The sequence below is a fragment of the Bison bison genome, unplaced genomic scaffold (assembly GCF_000754665.1).
Source record: "Bison bison bison isolate TAMUID 2011002044 unplaced genomic scaffold, Bison_UMD1.0 scf7180017864373, whole genome shotgun sequence".
In the NCBI taxonomy this organism is placed as follows: domain Eukaryota; kingdom Metazoa; phylum Chordata; class Mammalia; order Artiodactyla; family Bovidae; genus Bison; species Bison bison.
Window position 1 is genome coordinate 10,744,376 of NW_011494945.1, and position 20,103 is coordinate 10,764,478.

The window sequence follows — 20,103 nt, forward strand, 5'->3', positions numbered from 1 at the left end:
GCAACTTAGCAGCAGCAGCAGCGCTTACCAGCAGCAACTTATGGTAAAACAGAACTAAAACCTTTTTCCTTTCCTTTCATTGGATTTTAGTTCCAAGACCGCTTCAGGATCAGCTAACTATAAAAATAATAATCATTGAATCATTTTGTAGACTAAAGACTTAATGTAATTTTTGTTTGTTTGTTTTTTTAAAGGCCAAAAGACTTGGCCATATTTTAACCTCTTTGAGCTTCAGTTTTCTATTCTGTATAACTGGAATAATAACACCTTCCATGCAGAATTGGTACCAGCATTTTGTAAACTGAAAAACACAACTCAAACATTAGTTGTTATTGAATAGTTTTCTATAAAAAATTGATTATTGGGTTTCACATATCTATAGGAATGAAGACCTAAGTTAAGCTATGTAATTTTACTTTTTGAAACTTAGATACTTATACATATTAAAAAAATACATGAAATTTAGTTTTGGAAAATAAAATTAGGAGCTGAAGTTTTGCACATTTATACTTACTAATTTGGTCTACCCTCTCATTTTACACATGAAGACTCTGAAGTCTGAAGAGTTAATGGTAAAGCTGGAGCCAAAACCCAGGTCTCCTAGTTTCAAGTCTAATGTTCTTCATCCTGTTAGCAAAATTAATCACCTTGAGGAAGATCTTTTAATATATTTTTAATATAATGAATATGTTTAGCTCTAGAAGATTAAAATGCTTTTAAAATAGCAAAATTAGATTGATGAATTTGTCAGTGAATGGAAGTATTTTAAAAATTCTAATTATTAGATTGTCTGTCTCATAGTACTTTCCAAGTGGCACTAGTGCTAAAGAACCCACATGCCAGTGCAGGCGAGATAAGAGATGTAGGTTTGATCCCTGAGTTGGGGAGATACCCTGGAGGAGGGCATGGCAACCCACTCCAGTGTTCTTGCCTGGAGAAATCCCATGGACAGAGGAACCTGGTGGGCTGCAGTCCATTGGGTTGCAAAGAGTCAGACATGACTGAAGCAACTCAGCACGCACACACTAATAGTGCATTTGTTATTTTATTTTACACTGGATACTTCCTCTCAGTTAGGGGTATAAAGTCATAGAATAGAATCTTCATTGTAACCAAGAGATTGCTTTTCATGAGAGACCCTCATACATGACTCCTGTCTGTGAATACACTGTTTGGTAGGTGGATCTGTCATTCCTCTCAGATACATTTTATATGAGGAAGTATAAAGGCTTATTAGCAATTGCATGGTAAATAGCTATATTTATACTCGTATCTCCTAACAGCGTCCCTCCCACTTGGATGTGATTTTTGTTTAGATTTTAAAAATATGTTTTTTTATTAATTCTTTTGCCTTTGTATCTTTCTGTTGAAATCTAGAACAAAGGAACATTTTTAATAATAATAAATACAAATACACTTACATTAAGTTTATACTCTTGATCATGGTCTAGCCTGACGCTAGAATAATCCTATAACATTAAAAAGCTTGGAAGTTTTGTTTCTAAGTTTAACACTATACTATTGACATTGTTTTGTTAATGACAGGCTAACTGCTTTTTTGTTTTTAATTGGAGAATAATTGGTTTACAATCTTGTATTGGTTTCTGCCATACAACAGGGTGAATCAGTCATAACTATATGTATATCCCCTTCCTCTTGAGCCTTCCTCTCACCCTGCCCACCCCTGTAGGTCATCACAGAATGCCAGGCTGGGCTCCCTGTCTTACATAGCAGCTTCCCACTAGTTGTCTGATTTACACGTGGTGGTGTATATATGTCAGTGTTACTTTCTCATGATGAGCTTCGGTAACAGAGGATCTCAATCACTAATATGTTAGTTCTCAGCTTTTGTATTTCTAATATAAACAAAAGCCACAATAAATTGAGCCTTTTCATTTTCTAGTATTACCAGTAAGCTATAAGCAAGCTGATTTTTTAAATTAAAAATCTTTGGAAATATCTTAAATTGATCACTTGATTTAGAATTCAGTTTACAAATAAAATTTTCAAATTGTCTTCTTTAGACATGTTATTTTTAACATATATTTCTGTCATGAATTTTTGTTATTCTAGGGCCAGCCTTTTACTTATTTATAGATGGAAAGTTATAATTGTCACATTTGGAGTCAACTTCAGAATTTGTAAGCATATTGAATCTTAAATGACTTGCCAAGCTTGTTAGTAAGAAAAAAGTCTATGTAAGCTGATCTCCACATGGGGGAGTCATTTATTCCTGTTTTATTGAAAGGCTTTGGTAATTATAGACTGAAACCAAACAGGCAAAATACATTTGTTTAAAAAAAGTACATTAATAAATACAGGTAATATAGGGAGAACAATATATATCAGTTCCACATTTGAAATAAAATGCTCTTCTAAATTTAACTTTGTATCTGTGATTTGTTTTAAAATCTAGAAGAAAAAAACCCCCTTTCGTTTCACTTTAGAAAATGACTGAATTACCAGGGGATGAACATTTACATTTAAATGGTATTTTCAGCTTTTTAAAGAAGAGCTTTTTTCTTTCACTTTTCATTTTCAGTTTTAAATTCTTGACCAAATGGTGTTAGGAATGAAATATTTTTGTTAGACCTTCAGTTCTAGTTCTTAGAACTGAAGAGTAAGCTTTGTGGCTTTTAAGCATTAATACCTTTACCCTACTCATCATAAAGTTCATTCAGGCTAGGAGGGGAAAAAAGTGAGGTGAGATGGGACAGGATATCAGGGAATGTAAGAAATAGCATGGAAGTTGAGTTGCAGAGGAAAAGCATTAAGTGATCAGATAGGAGTAATGAAGGGGAGAAAGAAATGTTCTGGGCATAGAGGAAAGCACAGAGATGATAGAGCATGATGTTTCGGTAAGCACGGGTAGGTCAGAGTTGTAGATGTTAGCTTAGACCTGCACAGTAAGTGAATGGGAGAAGATGAGGTGAAGGAAGTGGACAGGGGCCAAATCCTGAAAGACATTGCATCCACCAGTAGAAATCTGAAAGTTACTCTGAGGGCTAGGGGATGATTGCAGATGCTGCAGAGGGCAATATGATTGAATTTCTGTTTTTAAAAACTTTTTTTTTTTTTTTAAAGAAAAACAGCACCAATCTCAGCTTGGATTGTGAAGAATGAGTTGAAATGGGGCAGTGTTGGAGTCGGGGCAGCTGATAGGTGATGGTGGAATTGGTGTTGGGGAGCATGCATAAGGGATTTTATAAGACAGTGGGAGCAAGGATAGAGAAAATGAGATAGCTTTTTAGGATGTAGAATTTATGGAACATGGTATCCATACTAGCTGTTTGGGAAGGTGAAAAAGAAGAACTGGAGGATGAGCTGCTTAGGTGGATGGGCTCCAGAATGACAAGTGGTATCATTATCCTCCTAGCCATTAACTTCATCATAGCATTTGTATTTTCTAGTGATAGTAATAACCACTGCCTATTGAATACTTTGTGTATATTTTATGTATTTGAGTTGTGTTCTTTGTGCATTTCTCATTTACTGTAACAACCTTTTGAGGTAATTATTTCTATTCCTTCAGTGTGGAAACAGCTTTAATAATAAAAGCATGTGATATTTATTATGTGCTTGTAATGTGCTAGGCACTGGTAAAGGTGTTTTATTTGTATTAACTTAAACAGTCATATGAGGTCTAGATACCCATTTCTGCAGGTGAGGAAACAAGCATGGTGAGGTTAAATTGCTTTCCTCCAAATCGCAGGGTAATAAATGGTGGATGTGAATCCAGACAGTCTATAAATTTCAAGCCTGAGCTTGTAACTATGACACTGTATTTCTTTAGAAATTAAATAACTGTCTAAGGGCTTAAAATTGGTAACTGGTAGACCCTCAGTTTAAATCGAGTTCTGTATGGTTGTGTAACTGCTGGGTCTTTTATCTACTAAGGCAGTGAATATGAACAAGGTAACAAATACAAATTTAGTCTGCTTTCCAAATTTATGGTTAGCAAAGGGTAAGGGTGGGGAGGGAGGGAGGGATAAATTAGGAGTCTGGGATTAGCAGTTACATACTACTATATATAAAAGATAAACAACAAGGACCTACCATGGAGCACAGGGAACTATACTCAATATACTGTAGTAACCTATGATGGAAAATAATACAAAAAAGAATACACACACACACACACATATGTAACTGAATCATTTTGCTGCACATCTGAAACTAACACCATTTTGTACTTCAATTTGAAAAACTTGGTATAGTTTCCTCCATTTCATTTTTATTTGGTTGTTCTCAGTGTGTATGTTAACTATGCTGTGCTCAGTCGCATCTGACTCTTTGTGACCCCATGGACTGTAGTCCGCCAGGCTCCTCTGTCCATGGGGATTCTCCAGGCAGAGATAGCAGAGTGGGTTGCCATGCCTTCCTGCAGGGGATCTTCCCAACCCAGGAATTGAACCCAGGTCTCCCACATTGCAGGCAGATTCTTTACTCTCTGAGTCATCGGAGAAGCCCAGTGTGTGTGTACTTATTGTATTTTATTGCCGGTTTCATTTGATTTATTTCACATACAGACACATTTGATGCCTGTACTAGGGAAAAATTGAAACCTCTCTATATAGATTATTGACTTAAAGTGGATTGCTTATGTGTGTTTTCAGAAAAGTATACTAGGAAAGATCTTTTAGTACTCTGAAAACTTTTAAAACAGTTTAGGTCTAAGGTTCTCAATGTTGAGTGTATTTTTCGATTTGGGTTTTAAATTATCTTTAGTATCTTTTTGTCAACAATGGAGAATATATTTTTCTTTGCATTTTAGTTCATATATTCTAAAAATTCACTTCAAAGATCACCAAATCCATATAATTGTAATCTGAAGAATCACTGTTTTCAGTGACTAAATTCGTTCCAAGGAAACTGAAGTAATAGGATATTTATCATACTATCAATCTTTATATTTTAATTTGTGACCTTAAAAATAATATACTGGTAAAGGATAAATTATTGGAAAATGTTACATTGTTTAAATGTGCCTCTCTTTTCTTATACCTACTTATTCATGCAGAAGAAACCTGGTGTCCTTTGAGTTTTCCCTGAAGAAATTTTCAGTAAGAACTCTTACATATGATAGCAATAGTAATCAAGTGGATAAGCCCAGGAAAGAAGCTTTTATTGTTAAAGGATTTATATTCAAACAGTGAATTGCATTGTGCCAGTTATAATGCCATTTAAACTGTTCATTTAAAACTAAAAATAATTATTTCAAACAATTTTACGGGTGTGTCCAAGATTATCAGTTTACTTCGAGGGGGATAAGAACATCTTGTTTTCACTATTAAAAGTTAACTATTGGTTAAGTAAGTATATCTTTTAAGAAATAGTGAAAAAAATTTTAAAGAGGAAAAATAGCTTTAAAAAAAGGTGTCAGTTTTCAGCATTACCACTACTCCTCATAAAAGACATAATTTAGACTCAAAGCCTGAAAAGAAGTTAAAATTTTAAGGAAGATTTCAAGGGATGATATTGTTCATTCCATAGATTTAAAAGACTAGGAGATTTTAAAACAAAATGTTTCTGTAACTACCTATGTAATTTAACTAGAATATTATGTCTGAAAACTGAATCTCAATCTTACTGTTTTTATTTTTTCCCCTTTGCAGTTATTTTTTGCTTACCTATCTTATATGAGGCTCAGGGTTGAGCTTGAAAGAATTTGCTAAGGCTCTTTTTTATTGTTATGATAGCTTATGGTGAATGATGTAAGATTCATGATCTCTGAAGATTTAACTTTGGGACCAAGGACCCGGCTTGATCATTCAAGAGCTTTTGTATAGCAGAGTTTTATTAAAGTATGAAAAGGGACAGAGAAAGCATCTGACATAAACATCAGAAGGGGGACGGAGAGTGCCCCACTCGCTTGTCTTAGAAAAGGGAGTTACATACTTCTAAAATTGCTTATTACAATAAATCAAACGAATGTCTTAAGGTTGTTAAGATCTTACTAGAACCACTCCCATAATTTACATTTTAAGATAACAGGATTAGCCAGAAGGTTTTCAGGAAGGAGAAACTGTCCTCAAGGAGGATACATTGTTGTTATATAATCCTTAGCACAGAGTTTAAGCTGAGTTGTTTGTTGTCTCATCATCAGTTCCAGGCTTAAAGAAAAAAACATTTTATGTGACTAAGACTAAGAATGTAGAGAAAAGATGTTTGTCCTTTCTTCCTCCTTGAGAATCCCAGACCCCATCTCCACTTCAAGAGCCCCAGACCCCTTTCTCCTCTTCGAGGACCTCGGACTTCTTATCAACCTCCCTAAGAATTGACTCAGTTGCCTGTGCTGAGACTTGCTAAGTTGAAAACTTTCTATAATCACAACTATTTCACCAGAGCAGGTACTCACTCAGATTCTTTAGTATAGTTAATTCTCCAGTTTAATTCTGTGATATCTGGTATTATTTTATGCCCTCAAAGGATTAACAAAACTCAGGTAGGAGCAAATATGACTAAAATATCCCTCACCCCTGAGTTATGTCATCTCTTTAAATACCTTAGAATTAAGTGAGATTTTAAGTTTTACTTATATTTCATGTTTATTTGAGCAACTCTTTATGCCAGTGTTTTGTGGACTGATGGTCATCTACATGTTGACTGTTTCCTTAGAGCATTTAAGATATTTGATGTAGTTACTCAGGAGCATGAAATGTCGGGGTGAGTCACTTGGCCTTTGTAGGTGGTGGGACTGTAGCCAGTGTAGTATTTCTGCACAGTATGAATAGTAAAAATATTAGTGTATAATGATAGTTGATGTTCATACTAATAATTGTATTATCAAGAACATATTAATATGTGTTACTGTCTTTGAGGATGTGTTCTGTAAGGAAGCAGGGAAACATTTTAGAGACAGTTGGATTAGATTTTTTTCTATTAAACACATTTATCTTTCAGCTGTCTGAAAACTTACTTTACTAAACAACTCAGAAGAATTTGTGCTGGCTAGGATTTTATTATTTTACTGAGAAATAACTTAGACCAAGATTTCTCCATATTTAAATTAATATGGAGACTGGGATTTGAAGGAACTGATTTTTCACAAATTGATATCCAATAACTATGGACCAGAGCTACAAAAATAAGTGTGGGAAATAGTATATTTGTGAAAATTAATTTTTTAAAACAGAATGTATGTGGAAATAATAGGAATTAATTGATAGAAAAGTGTGTACTATTCAGATAAATATGGGATGCAGTGGCAAATTAAAATAGATAAAACTATACTTGAGCAGTTCATGCTTCATAATTTGAGGTGTTGATTAATGACTCAAGTGAATAGTACCTTAAGATAATAAAAGCAAAATCTCTTAAGAGAAATATATAATTAATGAATGGAGCAGAGAAAATTTTAGTATTTTCATGAAGCAGTTTGGTTAGAGCAGACATCAATTAAAAGATAATCATGTGTTAGTGCAAAAATCATTGGTAGCTATTATGTGTATATTTTATTTCTTAGATTGGATCCTGAAGATTCAGTTTGTTTTTCTGTTTGATTGGCACACGTTTCTATGTCCCCCTCTCTCTAAATAACTGGATGTAACTTGTAGAATCTGATTAATTCCTATTCAGTGGAGAAAAACCTTTGGGTGGTTGGGAGTGGGATTTGGAGTGAGAGTAGATTGAATAGCATGGTGATAGATGGTAATAGATGGTAGCTTTCCCCATGCCAGATTGCAGAAAGAGCCATGCAGGGTTGGGGAAAGCTGTGAGCAATCCACTGTGACATTTCTGTAGCTCTGAGATGTATGGAGAATTCATAGCTGGAGTCATGTACAACGTGTTGGCTCAGTGCCTGTGGGTATTTTTTAGGGGTTGAGGGGAACAGTGTCAGATTAATAACCCCCCAAAAAAAGATTAAAAGAAGGAACCTAAAATAGGCTTTCTCTCTCTGCGCTTAGAGCATTCATTCCTGGGAGGTGAGAACTATATACATATTGCTTTTAATTCTTGAAGTTTCACTTAGATGGGTAATTTAAAATGTAAGAATAATAATGGGAATTGGCAACTCACTCCAGTATTCTTGCCTGGAGAATCCCGTGGACAGAGGAGCCTGGTGGGCTACAGTCCATGGAGTCACAAAGAGTCGGACATGACTGAGCGACTAACACACACACACACACACACACACACGAATAATAACAATGATGGGGTTTATATACAGAAAGATATGGTCGTTCACTTTGATTTGAGCCAAAATACATTTTTTTACTGCTGGTTAAATTTTAAGTGGCACTGTTCTTGATGATGTATATTTTAAATGTGTCAAGATAGCTTACCATAACTCAGAATGTTGTTGTTTAACGAAGAATAGGCTACACTTAATTGAGTCATTTGATCAAGTTCAAAATATGTTTTAAATGAATTTATTGAATGTATATTCATCACGTTATTTGTTGAACAGAAAGCAGCAGCCACATTTTTAAGAGGATCAGTTCAGTTCAGTTGCTAAGTCCTGTCTGACTGTTTGCGACCCCCTGGACTGCAGCACGCCAGGCCTCCCTTGTCCATCACCAACTCCTGGAGTTTATTCAAACTCATGTCCATTGAGTCGGTGATTCCATTCAACCATCTCATCCTCTGTCATCCCCTTCTCCTCCCGCATTCAGTCTTTCCCAGCATCAGATCTTTTCAAATGAGTCAGCTCTTCACATCAGGTGGCCAAAGTATTGGAGTTTCAGCTTCCACATCAGTCCTTCCAATGAATATCCAGGAGTGATTTCCTTTAGGATGGACTGGTTGGATCTCCTTGCAGTCCAAGGAACTCTCAAGTTCAAAAGCATCAATTCTTTGGCACTTAGCTTTCTTTAAGGTCCAACTCTCACATCCATACATGACTACTGAAAAAACCATAGCCTTGACTAGATGGACCTTTGTTGGCAAAGTAATGTCTCTGATTTTTAATATACTGTCTAAGTTCATCATAACTTTCCTTCCAAGGAGTAAGCATCTTTTAATTTCATGGCTGCAGTCATCATCTGCAGTGATTTTGGAGCCCCCAGAAATAAAGTCAACCACTATTTCCACTGCTCCCCCATCTCTTTGCCATGAAGTGATGGGACCAGATGCCATGATCTTAGTTTTCTGAATGTTGAGCTTTAAGCCAACTTTTTCACTCTCCTCTTTCACTGTCATCAAGAGGCTCTTTAGTTCTTTTCTGCTTTCTGCCATAAGGGTGGTGTCATCTGCAAAGCTAACGTTATTGATATTTCTCCCGTCAGTCTTGATTCCAGCCTGTGCTTTATCCAGCCCAGCGTTTCTCATGATGTACTCTGCATAGAAGGTAAATAAGCAGGGTGACAATATACAGCCTTGACGTATTCCTTTTCCTATTTGGAACCAGTCTGTTGTTCCATGTCCAGTTCTAACTGTTGCTTCCTGACCTGCATATGGGTTTCTCAAGAGGCAGGTCAGGTGGTCTGGTATTCCCGTCTCTTTCAGAATTTTCCACAGCTTGTTGTGATCCACAGAGTCAAAGGCTTTGGTATAGTCAATAAAGCAGAAATAGATGTTTTCTGGAACTCTCTTTTTTTTTTCAATGATCCAGCAGATGTTGGCAATTTGATCTCTGGTTCCTCTGCCTTTTCTAAAACCAGCTTGAACATTTGGAAGTTCACGGTTCACGTATTGCTGAAGCCTGGCTTGGAGAATTTTGAGCATTACTTTGCTAATGTGTGAGATTGTAATTGTGTGGTAGTTTGAGCATTCTTTGGCATTGCCTTTCTTTGAGATTGGAATGTAAACTGAGCTTTTCCAGTCCTGTGGCCACTGCTGAGTTTTCCAAATTTGCTGGCATATTGAGTGCAGCACTTCCACAGCATCATCTTTTAGGATTTGAAATCGCTCAAATGGAATTCCATCACCTCTACTAGCTTTGTTTGTACTGATGCTTCCTAAGGCCCACTTGACTTCACATTCCAGAATGTCTGGCTCTTGGTGAGTAATCATACCATCGTGATTATCTGGGTCGTGAAGATCTTTTTTGTACAATTCTTCTTTGTATTCTTGCCACCTCTTCTTAATATCTTCTGCTTCTATTAGGTCCATACCATTTCTGTCTTTTATTGTGTCCATCTTTACATGAAATGTTCCCTTGGTATCCCTTTTCTTGAAGAGATCTCTAGTCTTCCATTCTATTGTTTTCCTCTATTTCTTTACACTGATCACTGAGGAAGAGCTGAGGATATATACTGGTAAACAAACAGAACCTCTGCTTGCAGAGAGATTACAGTCTAATGAGACATTTAAGAGAAAAAAAAAAGCAGTAAGTATACAGACGGTGAGACCTGAACAAGCTGTGTCTGGGGGATAGAGTGAGGGAACAAAGGGGAAAGTGGGAGAAAATGAGATGAGAGGATAAGGCAGAGGTTGGGTCATTCGGGGCCTTATGGACTATGGAAGGAATTTGGACTTCACTCCAAGTGTCATGGGAAGTCATTGTAGGGTTTTTGAAAGGAGGGTTATGTGATCTGAATTATATATAAAATATATATATATACACACACAGTTTAAAAAGTTGCTCTAATGTGGAGAAGAAGAAATACAGAGGCAAACATGGCAGCAGTGACACCAGATAGTCTAATATCCAGATGAGAGATGGTGATGGTTTGAACCAAGGTGCCACTGGTGGAGGTGATGCCACAAGATCTGACTGAGAATATTTTTGAAGATAGAGCTGATAGCACTCGCTGATAGAAGGTATGAGAGAAACCTGGATGATTGACTCCTAGGATTTTGGCCTAAACAGCTTAGTGAATGATAGATTACTCTTTTGCTGAGATGTGTGAACATTGGTGCCAAATTAATTCTAAACCTTTATTTCTAAAATGAGAAATGGTCAGCAGTATCTTAAGTATGTGAATTAAAAAAAATAATCACAGGAGCGTTTTTTTTTAATAGGCGGAGTACGTCCAGCTTGTCACTGAACTGCGAATGACAAGAGCCATTCAGCCTCAGATCAATGCTTTTTTACAGGGCTTTCATATGTTCATTCCACCATCCCTCATACAACTTTTTGATGAATACGAATTGGTAAGGAAAAGCATCAGTTCTTTTGCTGTTACAACACAACACAAAACTCCATTTGATGTAATTTAGAAATAATTTTAGTATACAATAATGAATGGAATAATGTAGAAAATATGGTAAACCATTTAAATGTTCATGTTTAGGGAGTTGTAAGATTTGTGATTGTGCTTCTCTAAAGGTTAATAACTAGGTTAGCAGTTCTTAATGAGAAGTAGAGTATAGGTGGTGATTAACAAAAATGGAATGTATTTCTAAAGTGTTCCACATGGGAGATGATGAAGGCCAATCTTCCCAAAGGCATTATTTACATTATTTCTGAATTTTTTTATTTGGTAAAGGAAACTTCTTGTACTTCCAGAAGGAAAAATTGATAGAAGAATTTTCTTGTTATATTTATGTCATCTTCTCTAGCTTATTTCATCATATATTTGTTACTAATTTTCCATCTTAAGCCTGTATGGAGTCCACTGTCTTTGCTTGCCTCTAGTTTCATGAATGTTTGTTTTGCTTCTTTAATTTGCCTGCTTTTTACTGTGATCTAATAGTTTCTGTTTTTCTATGATTTATGTTTGCATTTTCCCCCATTTCTTTTCTTCTCTTTTATTTTTGGTATTAAATTATTTTCAAACTCTTGAGTTGTCTAATGTCGTAATGAAACCATACAGTGTTTTAAATAGAGTATAGCTGTTTTCTTAGTTTAAGATGTATAATTTGGAATAATAAATTTTTGGTCGATGGAAAAGAATTCATTGGTTTTTTTTCTGTCTCATGAGTTAGTTTCACCCTGGGCCTTACATTTTAATACCTAAATAAATACATTGGTGTATTTTACATATAGCAGTATTTTCAATTTATCACTCACAGTATATCATAATATAGTAGTGGAGAAAATTTAATAAGTAATGTGGAAGGCCATGGTGACTTAGTTTCACTAAATGTCAGCTTTGAGTTTTTTGTCCCTGTTTTTAGATTTAAGATGAATGGTTTTCTTTAGCATAGGAGCATATAGTTTTTGTATACCCATAAGAGTTACTATTTTTAGCATTCAAAAATGGAGGTGTACTTATGAGTTATTAAACGGAAAATTATATTCTTTTTCTGGACCAGTGTATAAAAAACAAATAGCAACAATACAGATAATTGACAAAACTTTTGCCTCATAATTTGTTGACGCTGATAAGTTTTATGAAACTTCTTATTGAGTTACAGTATACATGAGAAAAGTATAACCTAATCCTAACATGCATCATAAATGTATAGCTTGATGAATTTTCACACTGTGTACACCCATGAAACAATGTTTAGAACATCTGATCAGATTAGAAATCCTAATACCCTAGATCCTTGTCATGTTCCCTCCCAGTCACTTTCCTCTCCTGATTGTAATGATATAGGTTAGGTTACCTGTTTTTGAACTTAATATAAATGGAATAGTCACCTAGAATATGTCTGACTTCTTTAGCACTTCTTTGGTTTGTGAGAATCATTTGTATTGTTGCATGCAGTTGTAATGTGTTCATTTGCATTGCTCTATAGTACTTCATTGTGTCAGTCTACTTTTTTTTTTTTTTTTTTCTGTCCTTTCTACTCTTGGTGAACATTTCTTGGGTACTTTTCAGTTTCAGGCTGTTTAAACTGGTGCTGCTACAAACACTAGTACATGTCTTTAGGAGAACATACATATGCATTCTGTAGATTATATGTCTTGGAGTGGAATTGCTGGGATTTCGGCTATGCATTTATTCCATTAGAGTAGATACTAGCAAGTAGTTTTCCAAAGTAATGTGTCAGTTTACACTCCCACCAACAGGTATGAGAGTTCTGGGTATTCTGTATCCTAGCCAGCTTTTGTTATTTTTCTGTCTTTTTTATTTTTACTATTCTGATGTAGAGTATTGGTATTTCCTTATGATTTTAATTTTCATTTCCCTGATGATCAGTGAGATTGAATGTATTTTATATGTTTATTGGCCATTTGTATACTCTGTTTTAGAAGTGTTAATTGAAGTAATTTGTTTTTCTACTGCATTCTTGGTTTTTTTTTTTAACACTGATTTGTAGAAGTCTTTAGGAGAAGGAAATGGCAACCCACTCCAGTATTCTTCCCTAGAGAATCCCATGGGTAGAGGAGCTTGGTGGGCTGCTGTCCATGGCGTCGCACAGAGTCGGTCACAACTGAAGTGACTTAGCATGCGTGCATGCATTGGAGAAGGAAATGGCAACCCACTCTAGTATTCTTGCCTGGAGAATCCCAGGGAGAGAGGAGCCTGCTGGGCTGCCGTCTACAGGGTCGCACAGAGTCGGACACGACTGAAGGGACTTGGAAGCAGCAGCAGTAGTAGTCTTTATGTAATACCTTACAGGAGTCTTTGTTAGATATATGTATTGTGAATATCTTCTTTTCTGGTGTCTTACAGTTTTTAGATTTAACACAGTTCAGTTTATTACTTGTTCTATCTTTTTTTGTTTTAAATGAATGGAACTTTTGTGTCCTATTTAAGAAATTGTTTCTTATTCCAAGGTCATGAAAGTATTTTCCTTTGTTTCTTTCTGAATATTTAATTCCTTTGTCTTTCACTTTTGAGTCTGTTACTGATAAGTTTTTAATTGTGGTTCATATATTAGAAGGTAGATCGGGATTCCTAGTCTGTCTTAGACTCTGGCTATACTAAGTGAGCTGATTCAGATGGTGGGATTGTTTGGGAAGAGCACTGTTGGCATGACACTGACTTATGCAGTAATGATTATTATTATTAAACACTTAGTATTTGCCAGGTACTTCATGTGTATTAACGTTTAAAACCTTCACATCAGACCCCTTCACATCATGTGTTATTCTCATTTTATAGATGGGGAAAACTAGGCCAAAGAAGGTATGGGACATGCCCACATTCACAGAGTATGTGTTACAGCCAGACTGTGAACCATGTTCTCTGACCCATAGCCCAGCCTCTCCATCAGTATTGCCTCTCAGTGGTGTGAGTTATAAATGGGACTTGGATTTGGAACCTTTTTTGTGACTTGTGTGTCTTTCATAGGAAAGGGCTCTGCTACACTGGGATAGGAAACTTTTTTTAAAAAGTTGGCTCAAATATCTAAGTTCATTTCATCTAAGTTCATGACATAAACATGTTCATCAGAGTTAAAGATACAGATTAGATTCTAGAGTTTTCATGAAAAGAAAGTATCTAGTAGCATCAGTGTCCTTGCAGTCTCAAGTCAAGAGATGATCATCAGGTTCAAAATTGGTGACAACATTGTTGTGAGTACTATATCTATAGTATTATTACAGTTGAAGGGTTCCTCAAATGTCTGAGGGACTTTCCTGCCATACTGTGCTGCTTATGAGTTTATCCATGGTGGTACCAGGGTATTAACACACTGAGCCATGTGAATGCTAGGTAAGCTAACAGCTGTGAACACTTGCATGACTCAGTTTCTGACTGTTTTGGGGATATATATTTTGTACCCAATTCCAAAAGATCAATTATTTTGTCATATTTTAAAAAATAATAAATTGTTGACTTGGACTAAAATCTTTTGCTATATGTATATGTATTGATATTTTTTATTGTATACTTCCAATTTCATCTTCTTTTAGTCAACTTAATAACTTTTCCCTCCAAGTGTTAAATGAGCTAATAAGGATATTTTGTTCCCATCACAAAATCATAACATATGATGTTCATGAAATACTTCAGATTCCTTGAGAGAATATAGTCTCATTTTTATTCACAATTATTAACAAAGAAAGAATACTCAATATTATTAAAAGCTTATCTTCAGTCTAGAAGGGAAGAGGATTAAACTCATGGATTGTGAGAAATATGTAACAATCATCCATATTCCTTTTTTGGCAGATCTGTATCTAGTGCCAGGGAACAGAATTTCCCTAGATGGTTCAAATAAAGAAACTTTAATGAAGGAGCTTACAGAGGCATGGGTAGGTTAAGAATAAACAAGATATGGTTGAGGCAGCCAGAGAATAGCAACAGGAGAAAGCCTTTATCATCCCTAAAATTGAAGACACGTGGAGGAATTATTGTGAGGAGCCCTGTGAGAGTCTGAATCACCAGGTGGTAGCTATAGTTGAGGAGGCATAGCTACTGAAAAGATGTACTGGAGGAGGGAAGGAACAGAATATACCCTTACCTTCAGACTCCTGCCTGTTTCCCAGTGATGGAACCCAATCTGAGGCCAACAGGCAAGAGAGCGAGTCTGCAGGGATCAGCCACTTGGGGCACAGAATGTGCAAAGGAAGATGGAAAATGTATTTGGGGGTGGTAAATGGAACCTACCAGAATGCCTTCATCAGTTAAAAGTATTTTATAATACTATGGTCAGTTGGTTCAGTTGCTCAGTTGTGTCCAACTCTTTGTGACCCCATGGACTGCAACACGCCAGGCTTCCTTGTCCATTACCAACTCCTGGAGCTTGCTCAAACTCATGTCCATCAAGTCGGTGATGCCATCCAACCATCTTGTCCTCTGTTGTCCCCTTCTCCTCCTGCCTTCAACCTTTCCCAGCATCAGGGTCTTTTTCTAATGGGTCAGTTCTTTGCATCAGGTGGCTAAAGTATCGACCATAGCCAAATACTTAGTAAGGAGGACTAAAAGACACCCTAGACAGGAATTATTAAATTATTTGGTCTTAAGACCCCTTACAAGAAAAGAGTTTATGTTGGTTATAGTAGTTGATACTGTATTTTAAATTTGAACAGAAATATGAAATATTTTATCAGCTCATATAAGAATAGCAATTAATTACATATTAACATAAATAAGATTTTAAAAATTAAATCTAAAGATAAAGAAATTAAATTAATAAATAAAATTATTTATTTTCCAGAATAAAACAAAAATAGTGGGAAAGTATTATTGTTCTATATCTTTCCAAATTTAATGTCTGGCTTCATAGAAGAAACTGGGTTCTCATATCTGTTTCTGCTTATAATCTGTTGTGATATGTTGTTTGACTGAAATATATAGAGAAAATTCAGCCTCAGTTGGAAAAGGGAGAACCTTGCAGACTCCTTGAATAGATCTCAAACACCCAAGATTTCTCAGACACCACCTTATATTGACATTTGTTAATCTTTTTCAGAGCATACTCTATACTATATATACCTTATATATTTTTGAGGAGTTGCTGTAGGAGAAGTGACTTTGAACCACATTGTATCTTCTCTGCAATAACAAAATCTGCTGTTCTGGCTTGTCAGTTTTGAGCATAGGCTAGTTATTGCCTTACTTTACTGAGTAAACACATCCAACTGTGAGATATGGTCTGATTCAGAGATGTGGACAAGCTTTTTTCATGTTCTGTTTTCACTTGAGGAATACTGTGGTAAAATACTTTTGCCATTCTTAATTTCATTCTTAGTTATTTGATTGATATTTTGTTTGTTTGATGATCTTCCTGAAAAAATGGATACCAGAAGTCATTAGTAGGAAAATTGCGTTTTTTTTCACCTTATGGGAATTTGACTTTAAAGGATTGGAATTATTTCAGAATAGAGTTCTTCTAAGGCTTAAATCTGTTTTGATTTTTAAAAATAACTTTTTATTATAACTTCTTTTTTCTAGTGATTAGAGTTTCTTGATCTTTTCTTTGCTTAATTCAGATTTATTTAGGTCTCTGTTGTTATTTCTATATTGAGAGTATAGTATCTTTATAAAATTTAACAAATTCATAAAATATATATAAACCAAAGAGAATAATGTTCATAAAATTGTTGCACATATAAACTTGTGGTATATGTGTTTCTATATAAACATGAAGGATTATCACTTATGTTTTAATTAAATTGTATTAGTGTAGTGACATCTCCACATGTCACAGTATTTGTGATTATCAGTATCAAGGGTTCTCTACCATGTAGTACTTGTTATTGATAACATGCAGACACTGTCACAGAAATAAATCAGTTTTACATGGGATTAGTTTCTAATTAAGACAAATTTGCTATTTAAATGTAATCTCTTTTTTCCCCCAAAGAAGATTAATGAAATATTTTTCTTCTTTCCCAAAGGAGCTACTGCTTTCTGGCATGCCAGAAATTGATGTGAGTGATTGGATAAAAAATACAGAATACACAAGTGGCTATGAAAGAGAAGATCCAGTTATTCAGGTAAAATCTCTCTAGAGCTTAGAATGAAGTTAAGTTTTGCCATTTAATCTTGTAAGCTTTTCAGCACTATTGAATGAAAACCTATATTAATTAACAAAGTAAAGTTTTTCCCTAAATTCTTCTCATGGGAATTCCATATGAAAGCTTTGTATGAAACCTTGTTTGATAAATGAGTTTCATAGAATAAAATATGCTTTATGAATATTGCACATTGCTCTGGTACTTAGAAGCCTACAATTGCTCTGAAATGTGAGTTTAGTTTTTTATTGTTGTTTTTAGTGGTTCTGGGAAGTTGTGGAAGATATTACTCCAGAGGAGAGAGTTCTTCTCTTGCAGTTTGTTACTGGCAGGTAAGAAGTGTTTTTATGATAATGTAGAAAGAATTTAATGTATTCCATTTCTAATTGATTAGAGATAAGCAACTCAAAGTGAATTATCACTCTGAATTGTCTGTTTCTCACCTCCTTTTCTATATTTTTAGACATTAAACAAAGGTTTATATAGGCATTAATGTTAAAATATATAGTAGTACCCAAAATATGTTTATTTAAGGTATAAAAAATTGTTCCTGTCAGAACTGTCAACATATATATTATTTTGTAACTTGGTAGTCTTTTCAATCTGTAAGTCAATAATAGTAGCCAATAGTTGTTGCTGCAACAACACACACACACACACAAAATACATATAATACCCATACACAGCATTTTTTATTCAATTTTTGTCAGATTTTAATGTTTAAAGATTTGTGGCCTAAAAACTAATTTGTGATACCATACATTGAAAAGTGTACATTTGGAAACAATTAAACATCATCAGTGTTAGAAAACTAAATGATTTAAATCTCTCTTAACTTATAGTTCTGAAAGATGTAAAAGAAAGGTGTGATTTTCATCCTTGATAACTTAGAATTTCATCTGTATCCTTCTATTTATCAAAATATAGTTCAGTTGTTTCATTATAAATTTGCATGGTTCTTCTAAGAAAATTGGAACATAGAAAACTAAAAGAAATAAGAAAAACCATCACTTGCCATCAATAACCATTATAAATAATTTGATATATTTATTTTTTACCACCTGTTTTAAAAACATAGTATGAATGTATATCTATATTACATATATGTAACTTAAAGTCCATTGTTTTATTTTTTTAATTTTATTTATTTGTCTGCACTGCATTTTGGTTTTGGCATGCAGGCTGTTTGATTTTTGTTGTAGCATGTGGGATCTAGTCCCCCAACCAGGAATCAAACCCAGGCCCCCTGATTGAGAGCACAGAGTCTTTGCTGTTGGACCACCAGTGAAGTTCCCACTGTTTTATTTTTAAAGTAGTTTGTAACCATTGTAGAAACTTTGGAAAATGGAGAATATAGATAAGAGAAAATGAAAATCCCATTAAGTAATTACACTGTTTATAGATAACACTATTAATATTTTGCTGTTTTTTTTAGTTTTTTAAGTATATAGTTAGAAAAATAGTTGGAGTTACAATGTATACCTAATTTTAAAGAATAAATAAAACATGAATTAGTCACAGATTATAGACTAAAAATATGAAACAAAATCTTGTCAGTTTTTTGTTTACTTGGCTTCTCACTGCCAAGAAATACCTAGAGATTTCAGTAATTTAATAAAAAGAGTTTAAAATTATTTTTTATATGTAGGAAGGTTAGACTAAAATTTTATAAAATCATCTCTCATCTCAGTCTCTGAATGTAATCTATTTTGGTTATTCTTCCAGAGTTTTTCTGACATATACAAATTTTTATTTTTTAAAAACATTGTTCCTCTTTTATAACTTTTGAATTTAACAATATATTGTTTAAAATGGATTCACTTATAGATCTAATTTTTTAAATGGCTATCTATTCTTAAATCTCTTGACCTCTCAGCCGTGAAGAGATACCTCACGTCCAAGGTAAGAGAAACCCAAGTAAGACGGTAGGTGCTAAGAGAGGGCATCAGATGGCAGACAGACTAAAATCACAATCACAGAAAACTACCCACTCTGATCACATGGACCACAGCCTTGTCCATCTCAATGTGAGACATGCCATGTGGGGCCACCCAAGACGGGCGGGTCATGGTGAAGAGGTCTGACAGAATGTGGTCCGCTGGAGAAGGGAATGGCAAACTACTTCAATATTCTTGCCTTGAGAACCCCATGAACAGTATGAAAAGGCAAAATGATAGGATACTGAAAGATGAACTCCCCAGGTTGGTAGGTGCCCAATATGCTACTGGAGATCAGTGGAGAAATAACTCCAGAAAGATTGAAGGGATGGAGCCAAAGCAAAAACAACACCCAGCTGTGGATGTGACTGGTGATAGAAGCAAGGTCCAATGCTGTAAAGAGCAATATTGCATAGGAACCTGGAATGTTAGGTCCATGAATCAAGGCAAATTGGAAATGGTCAAACAGGAGATGGAAAGAATGAATGTCGACATTCTAGGAATCAGCAAACTAAAATGGACTGGAATGGGTGAATTTAATTCAGATGGCCATTATATCTACTACTGTGGGCAGGAATCCCTAAGAAGAAATGGAGTAGCCATCGAGTCAACAAAGAGTCCGAAATGCAGTACTTGGATGCAATCTCCGAAATGATAGAATGATCTCTGTTCGTTTTCAAGGCAAACCATTCAGTATCATGGTAATCCAAGTCTATACTTTGATGAGTAACACTGAAGAAGCTGAAGTTGAATGGTTCTATGAAGACCTACAAGACCTTTTAGAACTAACATGGAAAAAAGATGTCCTTTTCATCATAGGGGACTGGAATGCAAAAGTAGGAAGTCAAGAAACACCTGGAGTAACAGGCAGTTTGTCCTTGGAGTACAGAATGAAGCAGGGCAAAGGCAAATAGAGTTTTGCCAAGAGAATGCACTGGTCATAGCAAACACCCTCTTCCAACAACACAAGAGAAGACTCTTCCA

The 20,103-nt window shown here is 35.1% G+C and overlaps 1 protein-coding gene across 5 annotated transcripts in view; it reads left to right on the forward strand.

Annotated features, from left to right (window-relative positions):
• Window positions 1-20,103, forward strand: part of HACE1 (HECT domain and ankyrin repeat containing E3 ubiquitin protein ligase 1) — a 119,078-nt gene that overhangs the window by 88,616 nt on the left and 10,359 nt on the right. For 4 of the 5 annotated variants that reach the window (XM_010856682.1, XM_010856687.1, XM_010856685.1 and 1 more), the window contains 3 exons: window positions 10,906-11,037; window positions 17,066-17,164; window positions 17,444-17,514. In XM_010856682.1, coding sequence (XP_010854984.1) covers window positions 10,906-11,037; window positions 17,066-17,164; window positions 17,444-17,514 — 302 coding nt within the window. The remainder of the gene's footprint in view (window positions 1-10,905; window positions 11,038-17,065; window positions 17,165-17,443; window positions 17,515-20,103) is intronic. The other variant, XM_010856684.1, reaches the window with a different exon arrangement.